The 15,687-nt window shown below is 38.5% G+C and overlaps 2 protein-coding genes and 1 long non-coding RNA gene across 22 annotated transcripts in view; 1 reads left to right on the top strand and 2 right to left on the bottom strand.

Annotated features, from left to right (window-relative positions):
• SPATA9 (spermatogenesis associated 9) overlaps positions 1–15,687 on the top strand; it is a 57,226-nt gene that overhangs the window by 28,294 nt on the left and 13,245 nt on the right. For 8 of the 20 annotated variants that reach the window (XR_011257372.1, XR_011257373.1, XR_011257374.1 and 5 more), the window contains exons 3-5: positions 245–375; positions 1,263–1,351; positions 11,971–12,198. Coding sequence is in view for 14 of the 20 variants with exons in the window: in XM_069592598.1 (XP_069448699.1) it covers positions 303–375; positions 1,263–1,351; positions 11,971–12,198 (390 nt within the window). In the remaining 6 variants the exon portion in view is untranslated. Of the gene's footprint in view, positions 1–244; positions 376–1,036; positions 1,113–1,262; positions 1,352–11,957; positions 12,199–15,687 lie in introns of those variants that run through there. The other 12 variants (XR_011257376.1, XR_011257375.1, XM_069592606.1 and 9 more) reach the window with 4 other exon arrangements.
• The window catches only part of RFESD (Rieske Fe-S domain containing), a 36,133-nt gene continuing 24,650 nt past the window's right edge, over positions 4,205–15,687 (bottom strand). The window contains exon 4 of the mRNA XM_069592613.1: positions 4,205–4,325. Within this exon, the coding sequence (XP_069448714.1) occupies positions 4,272–4,325 (54 nt within the window). The 3' untranslated portion in view covers positions 4,205–4,271. The remainder of the gene's footprint in view (positions 4,326–15,687) is intronic.
• Positions 11,888–13,452, bottom strand: LOC138441521 (uncharacterized). Its single transcript, XR_011257378.1, has 2 exons — positions 13,155–13,452; positions 11,888–12,250 (listed from the first exon to the last, which is right to left on the bottom strand). It is a non-coding gene; the product is annotated as an uncharacterized lncRNA (long non-coding RNA).

Here is a 15,687-nt window from a genome sequence, read left to right as displayed (position 1 = left end):
GACCGAGGACTGGGTGAAACCTGGGGATCTGGCAGGCATCACAAGCTAGAAGGATCCTACGATGATCGTTTCTCTTTTCCTGGTAGTTCCCTTACACAGACCTCCAGCTGTCAGTTTTATGCTTGCTGAAAAAACCCATCTAGCTACAGTTAAATATAAAGGCTTCAAATTAAAATGGATTTGAGTTGACCAACTAGCTCATCCACACTAAAATATTATCTCTTTGTGACCCTGTGGACTGTAGCCTGCCAGGTTCCTCTGTCCATGGGATTCTCCAGGCAAGAATACAGGAATGGGTTGCCATGCCCTCCTCCAGGGGATCTTCCCAACTCAGGGATCGAATCCGAATCTCTTTAAGTCAACCTTCATTGGCAGGTGGGTTCTTTACCACTGGTTCCACGTGGGAGGCCCAAAATATAATCAAGTCTGCATGACATGCAGTTCTTTCCAGCTTTGACAAGGGGAAAATAATGGTTGTCTGAAGTGGGAAAGTACTTAAAGGGACAAGGATGAAGGAAACAGAAAGGTGAGACTTCAAAGAAGGCAAACCAAAGACTTCATGATTTTGCCTTGGTCTGACCTAGTGATCCTCATTTTGGTGAAGGGAAAACAGCCCGTGCAGAAGTCTCTTTCTGAGTTAATTGCTGGTGTTTCTTTCTCACTTGGCATCAAAGGTGAAGCATTTCTTTTAAAGCGTATGCTAACTCTTCAAAGGGAGCTTTGTTCTCAGATGATCCAATAATTGAAGTATCACTGCAGAAATTAAGACAAAATTCAATCCCTATTGCAGAACTCCTTGGTGTGCTTCATTTTTTAATCTCATTTCTTGTGGCTCCAAACACACTTTTCCTCCTCTTGGGCCCAGAGTGATTTCAGAGGATGCTGTAGTAAGTTCTTAGAGGCCCATTGTGCAGTAACAAAGAATTCAGAACTGTAGGTTCTGTCCTTGCTTGCTTCCCTGAGTGAGAAGGCTACCCTCACCCCTCACTAACGGTAGAGGAGGATGGGCAGTGCCCAGGCCTGCAAGCTTGCTGTGAACTAGGAACTCAACATGCCAATCAAACCTGTTGGGTGGATATGTGGGCAGGTGTTGAAGAACTTTTCTGGAAGAAGTACGCAGACTATTCTTGTGAAGGGGATGGGGGTATGGAAACCGGGAGTTAAATCCTCAAGGGGGACGCAGCGTTCCATGTTCTTTTGAATTATGTCTAGGAGATTTTTAGTTAAGCCTATTTTTACCCCCTAATTTCTTTTTGTCTTAGTTGAGGGGATCCAGAAAGTAATCATGGACCTTATAGATGAGTTTAAAGATGAATTCCCTACCATCCTCAGATTATCACAATCTAATCAGGTAATGTGATTTTATAACTTTGAAAAGGATTGTAAAACGTATATTGTATTTTTAGTGTCATACCAATTATTGAATTTGTGATTATGAGATCAGCATTTGAAACTCAGGAAAACATTCCTTTCATCTCAGAAAAACACCACTTCAACTCTGACTCATTGGAAGGAGTCTATGTAAAACAGAAAGACTGTGGGCAAGGAAGTGATATAGATAGAGGGATTAAGTTTAAGGACAATCACTGTACCATTAAATTGGAAATCTAGAACATTCTCATAGCTACAGTTGCAACTTAGTTTACTTAAGATTTGCTTAATGTAAAATTCATAAAAATACCTAGGTATACTTTGACTAAAATCTGTGGTAATAGTGAAGAAATATAACTGGTAAAAATGATATCACTGGAGAGGTAACTATGGCATGAGTGTGTGTTTTAATGTGGCAAGAAAATAGTGACATCAATTTCAACAAAGTATATATGCATATGTTTTAAACAGCTGTTCCAAAACAGGCTTAAGATAAGATACGGGAGTGGAAGGAGCTAGGTAGAGAATCATAAAGACATTTGGTCAGGAAAAGGTAACATTTGTTTAGGGGACGCATGTAACCTAATTTACTCAAAAGTACACAACTCTTACTGGAAGTATGGTTTCAGTCATTTTGGCCACAGTCAGAATAGAACATGTTGTAAAGTTATATGGTACAGTAACAACCTGCTTATCCAGAAATCAGGCTTTTGGCAATGTCAACGTGAGGAACATAACACCTGGAAGTAAACCAAAAAGTACTCTTGAGTAACACAGTAATCACAAAGTCTGTGTATTTCATTCCAGAGGAGAGGCGTTAGAGCTACCTTTAACCATTCATTCAGACAGCTGGCATTAGACATTTTATAAAAACTTTGCCTGGATCTGGAAGAAGGAATACAGAAATACACAAGACAGCATTCCTCCAGTCAGTGAGCTTAATCTAATGGATACAGAGTTATAAACAAGTAATTGCGATGAAATACGGTACGAGGCATATACAATTTAGAGGAAGGAATGACTTTACATACAGCAGTCAGAGAAGACGTCATGGAGGAAAGATGCTTAAACTGGGTCTCAAAGGATGAATAGGGATTTTCAAGGTGAAGAAAGGGATAAGGTAAGTGGGTAGGAACAGGGGAAAATGTTCCAGTGGAAGTACTGTCATGCCAAAAAAGTATGAAATGTTATAGCATATTTCCAGAATATCAGGTAAATTTGAATAAATGGCATCACCCTTAGGTCTTAACTTTGGGAAGGAGTGATACTGAAATATAAGTATCTGGATGCACAGTGCTAAGACGGCATCTAGATGGTGGTTGGCTAAGGAGGGTCGAATAAGTCTTAAAGCTCTAGTGGGCAAATCAGACTTTGTAATTCTATATTTTAGTCTAAGCTGCAACTTTCTTTACAGGTTCCTTCATCTCTTCCTACCCCCTGCATAGCCTCATTATCACTGGAGCCATAAACTTGCTTTATGGTGAAACAGGTTGATATTCTGATCCCCAAAGAACTCTCAGTTCCTATTTCCAACTCACTGAAGCCATTTCCTTATAAGAACCACACGCTACCTTTGCAAAGAAGAATATGAACATAGTTAATGTTATTTGATTTCTGATTTTCAAAGCACATTGTTCTTTTTCTACCATTTACTCTGAAGAATATGTTGCTGAGATTGGCAGGAAACCTGAGTAGTGAGGGGATACTGTAGCACATTGAAGTTATTTGCTCTCCAAATATAAATTATCCAGAAAACAAGGCTAACATTCTGTCCTTAACTAGGTTATTGTTAAAAGGCAGATTGTAAATGTTGCAGATTTTATTTCTGGTATTGTCTGTAGTTCCCCAACATCTTGAAAGGATGATCCTGATTTTAAGACTACTCAGAGGGCTTTAGTAATTGGACTGTATTTTAAATCTCCAAATATTGTGATTAGTATTTAAAGCTTAAAAAAAATTTTTTTTAGGCACCTATTTAGGAAAAAGTCATGTTGCTGGCCTGGGGTAAAAAAAAAATAAAAAAGATTTGATGGGAGTGATGGTAGAATTTTTATAGAAGAATATACCCAGAATAATGGTTATTAAATAATTCTTCATGGCTAAAGATTTTTAAGGACATTGTTTCTACCCCACCCCCCCACCCCCCCACCCCCCCACTGCCAGGGCTGGGGAAAGTTAATTTTAGAATTCTGGCTTGAGGTTTTGGCCTCTGAGGTCTTGTATTGTCCACTCCCTCCCTTCCAACTAGCCCAGACCCCAAAACCTTCAGTATCCACATCTTTTAGTAAAAAGTAAGTTTTTAAGGTTTACACTTGCAAATTGCAAGTGATTTCTATATGAGGACTTTAAAATACTAAACTTTTAAGTTTGAACAAATAAAAAATGCAGCTATAATTAGGGAATTAAATTTTTTTAGTTCAAATAATCTTTACTTGGATGAGAGAAATTTTTTATGGTAAGTAAGATCAGATTTACTCATGAAAAGTAGTTACATAACCCCCCTTTTTTTGGTCATTATCTTGCACTTAACTGTGTACTACAAAACTGAGGATTGTAGACAGAGTGCCTTGGAATCCATGCAAAAACTGGATTTTTACAGCTGTAGATACATTTTTCTGAACTCTATGCTTTTTTCTTTTTTTTTTTTCCTTTAAACATGTGGTATGGAAAGTGCTGGTATGACCAAACCAATTTTCTTTGCTCAATGTGCAGCAAGCCTAATGCTGAGATGCTGAAATTTGCAGCAAAGAAGGGGTTTATTCATAAGACAGCCAAGTGAGGAGAGAGAGCACATCTCAGATCCATCTCCCCGAAGGCAAGGGGCTTGGGATGCATATGGTGAAGAGCATAGCGTAGTCAGAGGTGCAGGTGAAGGTGTTTGGAGGCAGGAAAAAGCTGAGCTAATGTCTGCTGTCTGTAGGCATATCAGAGTTATATGCTTCTTCACGGGATGCCTGTTGAGAAAATGTTGGTGTTAGCATGAACTGAGGGTGCAGCTTTTGGCCCCTTGATGTCAAAAAGTTACCCATTGCACACCCGAGCAGGCCCAGCTGAATGGTCATGTGATCTTGACTAGTTTGAACTGGGAAAGATTAGCTCCATGTTCCTGAAGCAACCATTACTAGCAAGCCATATGTCAGAGGTGTGAATCTATAGGAGGCAAGTAAAGAAGTCTTGGGATATATTTGTCTAAGCCACGTGACACTTGGAAGGTACACAGTTTGCACAAACAGTTAAGGCAAGCTTGATCAGTGAAGGCAGATCAATGAAGCAGAGAGTGTTTTGTTTTGTTTTGTCTTGTCTTTTTTTAAAAAAAACAAGTACTTCCCTGCTCCTCTGTAAGACTAGCTGGGGAATTGTTAGTCACCAGTTTCTGTTAACCCTATGGGGTACATCTTCAGAGTGGGCTTTTTAGCCCCATGGGGCACACTTTCACTGGGGATGTACCAGTGATGTCTGGATATTGCTTGTATTGGCATATATTGGGGTTTCTAAGTATAATGAGAGTAGAACTGTAGCTAGAGTGTTCTGTAATTCAGTTGTGTGTTTCTCCTTGATGAGGTGTTTTTTTTTGTTTGTTTGTTTTGTGGTGCACTGTCAATTATTGGGAAAGTTACAGAGCACATTGTGTACTGAAAACTTCCTAGATGGTTTCTTACTTAATATTTGCTCTATTTTCCCAATGTTTCTCAACATTAACGTGTTATATTTTTCATTCATTCATTTGAATAAATATATTTACAGAGCATCTACTGCTTGACAGTCACTATTCCAGGCACTGGCGAAGCATCAGTGAGCCAAATGGCTATAAAACACTGCTGCCATAAAACTTACATCCTAAAATAATACACCCCCAAACTTATATCCTAGTCAAGTATAAGAACAATAAACAAGAAAAATAAACTACACATTCTGTTAACAGTAGATCTTAAGGAGAAGAAAACATAGCCGAGAAGGCGTATGAAGTGTAAGTGTGGGATGGGAGAACAGTTGATGGGTAAGGGAGGGTGACCAAGGGGGTCTTAGTGAAAAAGTCATTCTTGAATTGCGACTTGAAGGAAGTGAGGGAGCAAACCTTGGTGTCTTTGAGGACTAGAATGGCACCGTTAGCTCAGAGTCCCTGAGATGGGGGTCTGCTTAACAAGCTCAACAAGTAATGAAAGAGGGCAAGGGAGAGAAAAAGACGATGAGGCCAGGCAGGTGAAGGAAAGGCAGTCTTCGCAGACCATTGTAGGACCTCAGGCGTGTGCACTGAGTACATCAGGAGGCCACTGACGTGCTTGAGTAGAAAAGCAAGATCGGGTGTGATGTAAGTTTTAATTGTATCTCTCTGGCTGATGTGTTGAGGAGCAGAAAGAAAGTAGGTGAGGGTGGAGGCAGGGAGCCCATGGAGGAAGCTAATTTTCAAGTCTGGAGAAAAGACGATAGTGGCATGTGAACATTAATGGAATGAGTTGTTGGTACTGGGGCTGGTGAGAAGTGGTCAAATTCTGGGACTATTCAGAGAAAGAGTTGAATAAGATTTGCTGACAGATTGGTTTCAGAGATGTAGGGTAGTAAAAAGCCGGCGTTACTAGAAATTGGAGTTCAGCATTAACACTGCTGATGACAGAAAAATGGACGCCACTCTGGAAAAAAAGAAGAGAGGAAAGCAGGGTGTGTCTTCAAAGAATGGAGCTCAAATAGTGAGATCGGGAGCAGAATCCGTGAGTCAATCTGACTGATGCTGAGTTTCTTTGGTAAATGGTCTCTAAGTCCCTTGTTTATCTCTGAGGTGGTGGTGGTTGGGAGTTGGACTTTCTCTTCTGACATTTGGTGGTATGCTCAGATGATGATGACAAAAAGAATCATCTGAACGTGCATACTTTGCAACAGATTCCAGGATGTTTAGGCCGAGGGTCAAAAAATTTTAAAAAGAAAAGAAAGAAATAAGGACTTCTTAATTTGGGTTCAACATTTAAATTTACACGTGGTTTGGTAAGAAAATACATAGCATAAAAGTGAAAAGAAAGTGAAGTCATTCAGTCGTATCCGACTCTTTGTGACCCCATGGACTGTAGCCTACCAGGTTCCTCTGTCTGTGGGATTTTCCAGGCAAGAGTACTGGAATGGGTTGCCATTTCCTTGATAGCAGACAAAAAGGAAAAGCTGGTACTTCAATGAGGAAGAACCTTTTATTTAAAATTTTCTGTCAGAACTTATTTAAAAAGTAACTCACCGAAAGTAAGAGTGAATTGGAACCATCAGCATAAACTGGTGACTTTTCTTTTTTTAAAGAATGTCTCCTTCTGCATTTTAAGAAATATAAGTAGCCTTTTCTCTGCTGTCAACTTTGTATTCTCAGAGCCATTAAGAACCAGTCAACATGCACCCCTGTGCCCAGATTTGGTTTCTAATACTGTTCTTAAAAGCAATGATGGTCTTCTTGGGAACAAATTGATTCCATGTTTTGTGGCAGGGAAAATAAAAGGGATCAGAAACATTTTGTTGTTAAAAGTAATCATTCTTTCAGTTATCTAGGAAAGTATCAAAATGCCTTCCTTAAGCATTTTAAAATGGAAGCAGAGTCATCAAATTGTAACCATTTAAGCATCAAAGGAAACAAAGATGATATTAATTAGGAAGAGACTGAGTCTGTTGGAAAATGCCATAAACTCAGGAGGAGACTAAAATGAGAAAGATAACCAAAAGTGCAATAAAGCTTTACTATAATGCACACTTGAATTTTTTAAAATATTGTTTGCAATAAATGGCTGTATTTTTGGTCAACACAAATTTTATGAACCTTACAGGAGAGTTTTGATTAGTAGATTATCAATTACAAATAGGCTTATTTTTCTACAGAGATAAAAACTTAGACAATTTTGTAAAAGAGGAAAAAGTTGAATGGATCAGGCTAGTGTAATCTTTGGAAGGATGCATCAAGACTGGTTAATCAAAATACACATGCAAAGTCAGTGAATCCAGGCCAATACAGATCACCAAGATTTTGTAAAAGAACTGACAAAATAAGGACAGGGAAACTGCAGAATGTTAATATTTTGCAGCTGAAAAATGAAGGTCCCTAAAACACTAATGACCATATAGACAAGGTTTCAGTAACGGTGGGACTGTACATATCCCATTTCTGTTTGACCTGGCAATATGGCCCTCACCATCTGATTATAAATTATAATGAGAGAAAACACAGTACAGTCAGCTCTCAGTACCAGGGATTCAACAAACCTCTGATTGAAAATATTCAGGAAAAAAATTTCCAGTAAGTTCCAAGAAGCAAAACTTAAGTTTGCTGATTACAGACAACTATTTACATAACACATTGTATGAGGCTTTATAAGTAATCTAGAGATGATTTAAAGTATAAAGGAGGATGTGCCTAGGTTATATGCAAATACTGTTTTATATAAAGGACTTAAGTATCCATGGATTTGGAGATGCTTGGGGGTCCAAGAACTAACTAATCCACCGGGGATACCGAGGGACAACTGTAAATTGTGATGGGAAGTAAAACCAAACTTTTTCCAGCTGCTCTGCCTTGAGGAGGAGTTGGGAGGAAGAGTCCGTGCAGCAGAGCCTGAGGTCACAAGAGACTGAATCTGTTTGTGCAGGAACTTTGGATACTGCGGACCATGTGGTTTCTCTTCAAGGTGTGCTTGTGGCCAGCTTAGATAATATCAAGTGATCTCACCCGTGTATTTTTTGTGCTTGTTCTACCTGCCACATAACTGCTTGTAAGGATTGCTGTGCTCTAAAGAGGCTTGGAATTACAGCAACTGTAGCAGCCCACAGCTTAGCCCATCCTCTACTGTTGTGTTGTCTAGGAGGATTGAGACCACAGGTGGGCTAATGGGACTTTTCGGCAAAGTTAATAGACTAAGCCACAGTAGGACACCAGATGTTGCAGAAATACGTCTTCATTGACAGTCTAGAACAGCTTTTGATTATCTCCAATGGCAAATGCTGAAGAGTAAGAGAAGTACTGAAATTTGATGACAAAAACAGCACTAATTAAATTATGACTACAGGATAAAAGTTGAGGCATTTAAAATAAAGATACATCATGTTAGCCCTTAAACAAATATGATGTTTACTGTAGATCAAAAAATCCAAAAGCTGTTTTGAACTTAGATATTTGGACTCAACAAATAAATGAGATTCAAAGGCACTTTTTTTTGTTATTAACCAACTCTTTCCTCCAAGTTATATACTGAAAAGCCAGAATAGCTCATAAAATTACTTAAATGAATAATGGAAATTATACTTGTCTGTTGCCTGGAATGCGGTCTAACCACATTGTAAGTCATTTCCCTGTGGTTCACTTTCTGCTAGAACAGAGAGCTACATGTCATGTGTTTTAGAAATGCCAGAAGTGTTTTCTGTCAGAATGTCCATAGAAGATTTGAGGTTTTCAGAACTGAAAGTATTGTGAGCTTGTTTAGTATATAGGGCTTTTGTTTTATTTTTCTTTTAAACTGTACAATGCATAGTGTATGTGTACTATATTTTAACATAAAAAATTTAAATCATACATTTTGTATTATGTATGTATGCTATATATTATATACAAGGATGTCCATCGACTCTCACCACTTTTATTCAACATAGTTTTGGAAGTCCTAGCCACAGGTATCAGAGAAGAAAAAAATTAAAGGAATCCAAATTGGAAAGGAAGAAGTAAAGCTGTCACTGTTGGCAGTTGACATGATATTATACATAGAGAATCCTAAAGATGCTACCAGAAAACTACTTGAACTCATCAATGAGTTCAGTAAAGCTGCAGGATACAAAATTAATATTTAAAAATCTGCTGCATTTCCAGGCACTAACAATAGACCATCAGAAAGAGAAGTTAAAGAAACAATCCCATTTACCATTGCATCAAAAAGGATAAAATACCTAGGAATAAACCTACCTATGGAGGTAAAAGACCTGTACTTGGAAAACTATAAGACAGTAATGAAAGAAATTGAAGACACACAGACAAATGGAGAGATATACCATATTCTTGGATTGGAAGAATTAATATTATTAAAATGATCATACCACTCAAGGCAACATACAGATTCAACATAATCCCTATCAAAATACCAATGGAATTTTTTTTCACAGAACTAGAACAAATAATTTTAAAACTTATATGGAAACACAAAAGACCCCAAATAGCCAAAACACTCCTGAGAAAGAAGAACACATGGGAAGAATCATGTTCTCTGACTTCAGACTATACTACAAAGCTATAATAACCAAAACTGTATGGTCCTGGCACAAAAATAGACACATAGGTCAATGGAACAGAATAAAGAGCCTAGAAATAAACCCACACACTTATGGTTAACTAATCTATGACAAAGGAGGCAAGAATATACAGTAGAGAAGAGACAGTCTTTTCAATAAGCAGTGCTAGGAAAACTGGACAGCTACTTATATAAGAATGAAATTAGTGTTCTCTAACACCATGTATAAAAATAAACTCAAAATGGATTAGCTACCCAAATGCAAAAGAGGATACTATAAAATTCCTGGAGGAAAACATAGGCAGAACATGCTGACATAATTTACAGCAATCTTTTTTTGGATCCATCTCCTAAAGCAAAGGGAACAAAAGTAAAAATAAACAAATGGGACATAATTAAACTTAAAAGCTTTTGCACAGCAAAGGAAACTATTGATAAAAGGAAAAGACAACCTACTGAATGGGAAAAGATACTTGTAAATGATGTGACTGATAAGGGGTAATATCCAACATATATAAATAGTTTATGAAATTTAACATTTAAAAAGTCAACAATCTGATTTTAAAAATTGGCAGAAGACCTGAAGAGACATTTTTCTAAAGAGGAAATGCAGATTGCTATCAGGCACATGAAAAGGTGTTCATCGTTGCTAATCGTCAGGGAAATACAAATTAAAACAACAATGAGATATCACCTCACACCTGTCAGGATGGCTGTCATCAAAAAGAACGTAAATAATGTCACTGAGGGTGTGGAGAAATAGGAACCCTCCTACACTGTTGTTGGGAATGTAAACTGGGGCAGCCACTGTGGAAAACAGTATGGCAATTTCTCAAAAACTAAAAATAGAACTACCATATGACCCAGCAATTAAACTCCTGAGTATACATCCAAAAAGTTAAAAACACTAGTTCAAAAAGATGCCTGTGCCTCAGTGTTCACAGCAGCATTATTTACAATTGCCAAGATATGGAAGCAACCTAAATGTCCATCAACTGATGAATGGATAAAGATGTGTTACACAATGGAATACTATTTGGCCATAAAAATGAAATTTTGCCATTTGCAGTAACAGAGATGGACTTGGAGGGCATTTGGCTAAGTGAAATAAGTCAGAGAAAGACAAATACTGTTCTTATCACTTATATGTGAAATATTAAAAAATATAGCAAACTAGTGAATAAAACAAGAAAGAAACAGATTCAGAGATATAGGAAGCAAACTAGTGGTTACCAGTGGGGAGAAGGAAAGGGGAGGGGCAGCATAAGGTTAACAAATAGAAAAGGAGTTACTATGGGATTATATGATACCATAAATTGTAAAGCACTGTAGAATTTAAAGATCTTTTCATTTAATTAAAAAAAAGGAAAACCAGACATCTCAAGTTAACAAATTTAGCACTTTACTGTATATGGGAAGATGGAAGAACCTGGGCTCATTAACATCATTCCTTTGCTCTGCACCTTAACTAGTAAAAAATTTTTTTCAAGTAAATTGTACATTATGTATATATGCTATATATTATCATTTGAAATTTTAAAGTAAGCTGGGAAAATATTTAAAAGAGTTTTGAATAAGGATTGTTTGAAAAATTCAAACATTGAATGATATTTGAATAAGAATTATTTACTTTTGAAAGAGCTCTTTTTTTAAAAATGCAAAAACAAATAAATAAATCCAGAGAAAAAATGAAAAGTTTTTGTCTTTAGGTTCATAAGTTAATTCTGGAAATGGCAACCCACTCCAGTATTCTTGCCTGGAAAATTCCATGGACAGAGGAGCCTGGCAGGCTACAGTCCATGGTGTCCCAGCGTTGGACACGACTAGTGACCTTCACTTTCACATCCTAAGGAAAAAAATCATATATTCATATAATTATTTAAATACATGGATGAGATCAGTGAGCTGTATGGAGGGTAGGAGATAATTATTGGACACTCAGTATCAGGCACAATGTACAGTTAGGTGGCACTTGTCTCTGCCTAAAGATTTTTAAAATGTCCTGGAAACAAATGGGTGGTTGCGGGGGTTTCAGGCGGAATGGAAGAAGGGAGCAATGTGAGTGAAATAAATGAAGGGGATTAAGAGGTACAAATCTCCAGGTATATAATAAGTAATGAGGACACAATATATAGCACAAGGAACATGATCAACAATATCGTAATAACTTTATATGGGAACAGAGGGTTATTAGACTTATTGTGGTGTTTGTTTCATACTGTTTGCAAATGTCAAATTATGGAGCACACCCAAGACTACCATACTATTGTACATCAACTATATTTCAAATTAAAAAGAAATTTTAATAAATAAATAATGCACTGGAGAATCACACATCAGTCATTTTCAAAGACTTCTTTTCCAGAAAAGAGAACCCATGCAGAAACCATCCAAAATCAGAATGGCCATCGCTTTAGCCAAGATCAACCGAGGAACATTAATTCAAGGATTAAACACCATTTCCAGATCCTCCAAATCAGTCGCCAAACTTCTGCAGCCTCAGCTTGCTTGCAGACTTTTAGAGTTGAGGGCCATATCTCATCGTTTGCTCAAGGAAGTTAATGCACCAAGGCAACCCCTGTATAACGTACAGGTAAGTGAACGTTGCATTTGCTCAGGATGTGGGTATTTTTGTAGGAAATATTCTGAAATTGCACAGTATGAAAAATGAAAATGTAGCACATTTGACTGTCCTAGATGTGAAACAAGAACCGTTGGCTGAGAGAAATGAATGCATGGGACTTTTTTTCAGTATAGTATGTTCTCTGGTTTAAATAAATCTGAAATAGGAAGTAATGCAGACTTTTTTCTCCCTTGTTATTCGATTGAACTAAATGAAACTTTTGATTTCAAATGGTTCAACCTAAATCAGTTCAGTTCATTTCAGTTGCTCAGTCATGTCCGACTCTTTGGGACCCCATGGACCACAGCACGCCAGGCCTCTCTGTCTATCACCAACTCCTGGAGTTTACTCAAACTCATGTCCATTGTGGGCTGCCATCTATGGGGTCACACAGAGTCAGACACGACTGCAGCAACTTAGCAGCAGCAGCAGCAGCATGTCCATTGAGTCAGTGATGCCATCCAACCATCTCATCCTCTGTTGTCCCCTATAAGCATGCAAATTATCACTTATGTCAAACCTTAAAGAAATTCTACAACAAGCCTTATAAATGATTGTGCTTTGTGTCCTTTTCCCTATAACCTTTTTATGTCTCCAATATAATCTTTGTTTGATATAATGAGTATCTTTATCTGTAAACTCATTTTGATAAGACGTGTCAATGTTCAGGTCTGCTTCAAATTCCATGTTCTGTGTTGTTTTATTGAGACTCTATTAAGGACAAAAAAGCTCTAAGTTTTTCTGGACCAGTTTCTTTTTTTTTAAACTTTATGGCACACAACTCTGAGTTTTTCAATCTGGGCATTATTCAAAACATTCCTTTGTTAAAATGAGAGTTAAGCCAGAAAGGATATGTATTAGTTCTTATAGTCAAACAACCCAGAGTTGAGAAGCTTTCAGGCATAGCTGGATATAGTACACAATACCTTCAGGATCCTCTTTCTTTCTTTGACTCCTCTTTTGGTTCAGCTTTCTCTGTGTTGACTCCATTCTTAGACTGGCTTTCTCCTCATGGTCACAAGATGATTTGCAGTTGTTCTCAGGGGCTACATCCTCCCAGGTTCAATTACAACAGAAAATAATAACAGTCCTTGATCCAACATTCCTGGCTAGGTCCTGAGGTGCACTTTTAGAGACTGACTTTCCTCTAAACCGAGGAAATGGGGTGCATTGTTTGGTCTAGGAATTGACTACTGCTTCACTCCTAGAGTAGGGTTGCAGCCCCATTCAGACAACACCACTTAAGGGTGGGGAAAGGATGAACCCTCAAACAAAAATGCGTTGTTTTGAGAAGACGAGAAAATGTATGATGAGTGGTTAAAATAAACAAACTATTATATAGGAATCTCTCTTTGATCAAAGATTTTGACATTTCCAGAAAGCATCAGCTATTTCAACTGTGAATTGCCTGAGACAGCATTTATAAAAGGCTCCTTTATAATACTTGATGTTTGAGAAAGTAAAAAATGGTTTCTCTTCTGTTAACCATCAGATTTCTAAGCACTATCAGGCTTATTCCTGCATCTTTAGATCATCAAAAAGAAACATAACTGAACTGTATTAAATTCCCACTGAAATAGCTTTCTGAATCTAATGTTTTGCCTTGCTCTTTCCTTGCATTGTTAGACCCACAGTTTCTACAGAGTTGATATAAGAACTGTTCTTTGCAGACTATTTCTGTATTTATTATGAAATAATGTTTAAAGACACTGTCCGTTATTGTTATTCAGAGCCTTTTCTCCTCCTCTTTGCTAAGTTAAACTATGAAGGAACTGAGATTTGACTTTATTTACTAGGTAGTGAGTTAGTCTGCCATATCTCCATCATGGAGAGGAACCTTGAAATCAAGACTCATCTTTTTATAAGAATGCTGGCTCATCTGCCCAGAGAAAGAGAGAGAGAGAGAGAAGCATATGTCTCAGGAGCAGAAGGAAAAGGCTTTCTCGTTAGTGCCCTGTGTCATGTCCTGAGAAGTATCTCTCTAGATCTTTCCAAAGGAACATACCTTCTCTAGCTGCCAAAATTGTTTGCTATTCAACCATATCCTTTGCTCAGAAGACCCAATCTGTACAGGAATGAGAGACATCCATGGAGATAGTCTCCCAATACTCACGAAAATTCAATGGCAGAAAAATAATTTCTGTTTCCAGTGGAATTGGGGTTTTCTTCTATCCAATAATGAGAACGATACTGAATGTATTCTTTACCACTGAGCCTCCTGGGAAGCCTGGAGAACCGAGTGTGTGTGTGTGCTTGGACGCTCAGTCATGTCTGACTCTTTACAGCCCCATGGACTTTGTGTAGCCTGCCAGGCTCCTCTGTCTATGGAATTTTTCAGGCAAGAATATTGGAGAGGATTGCCATTTCCTATTCTTCCCCACCTAGGAATTTAACTCGCGTCTCTTGCATCTCCTGCATCGGCAGGTGGATTCTTTACCACTAGCACCACCTGGGAAGCCCACAGCTATGGTATTGTGGTTTATTAACTTCTTTGTGGTATTCCATTATAAGAAAAAAGAATCCACAGTTTATCTATTACTGTATACCAGTAACTTCACTCACTTAGTTGTGTCCGACTCTTTGCAACCCCGTGGACTGTAGCCCACTAGGCTTCTTTGTCCATGGGATTTTCCAGGCAAGAGTACTGGAGTGGGTTGCCATTTCCTTCTCCAGGGGATCTTCCCGACCCAGGGATTGAACCCAGGTCTTCCATATTGCAGGCAGACGCTTTAACCCCAGAGCCACCAGGGAAGTCCCTATAAGAAAAAAGAATCCACAGTTTATGTGTTACTGGACAAATAGACAATTTAGTTTCCAAATTTTTTACATTGCGAACAGTGCTTCATCTGCCTACAATGTGGGAGATCTGAGTTTGATCCCTGGGTCAGGAAGATCCTCTGGAGAAGGAAATGGCAACCCACTCCAGTACTCTTGCCTGGAAAATCCCATGGATAGAGGAGCGTGGTAAGCTACAGTCCATGGGGGTCACAAAGAGTCAGACACGATTGAGCGACTTCACTTTCAATTTTACTAGCTGTTATCAAAATGCTTCCCAGATGGCGCTAGTGGTAAAGAACCCGCCTTGACACGACTGAGGGACTTCACTTTCACTTTTCACTTTCATGCATTGGAGAAGGAAATGGCCACCCACTCCAGTGTTCTTGCCTAGAGAATCCCAGGGACTGGGGAGCCTGGTGGGCTGCCATCTGTGGGGTCGCACAGAGTCAAACACGACTGAAGCGACTTAGCAGCAGCAGCAGCAGCCAGTGTAGGAGACGTGTTCGATCCCTTGGTCGGGAAAATCCCCTGGAGAAGGGCATGGCAACCCACTCCAATATTCCTGCCTGGAGAATCCCATGGACAGAGGAGCTTGATGGGCTACAGTCCACAGGGTCACAAAGAGTCACACACAAATGAAGTGACTTAGCATGTGCACACACACTCTTGGAAGCCTTTGTG

This window comes from Ovis canadensis, chromosome 5 (genome assembly GCF_042477335.2).
Source record: "Ovis canadensis isolate MfBH-ARS-UI-01 breed Bighorn chromosome 5, ARS-UI_OviCan_v2, whole genome shotgun sequence".
Lineage (NCBI taxonomy): Eukaryota > Metazoa > Chordata > Mammalia > Artiodactyla > Bovidae > Ovis > Ovis canadensis.
Note: the sequence above shows the minus strand (reverse complement) of the source record. Positions and strands in the feature narration are given on the sequence as shown.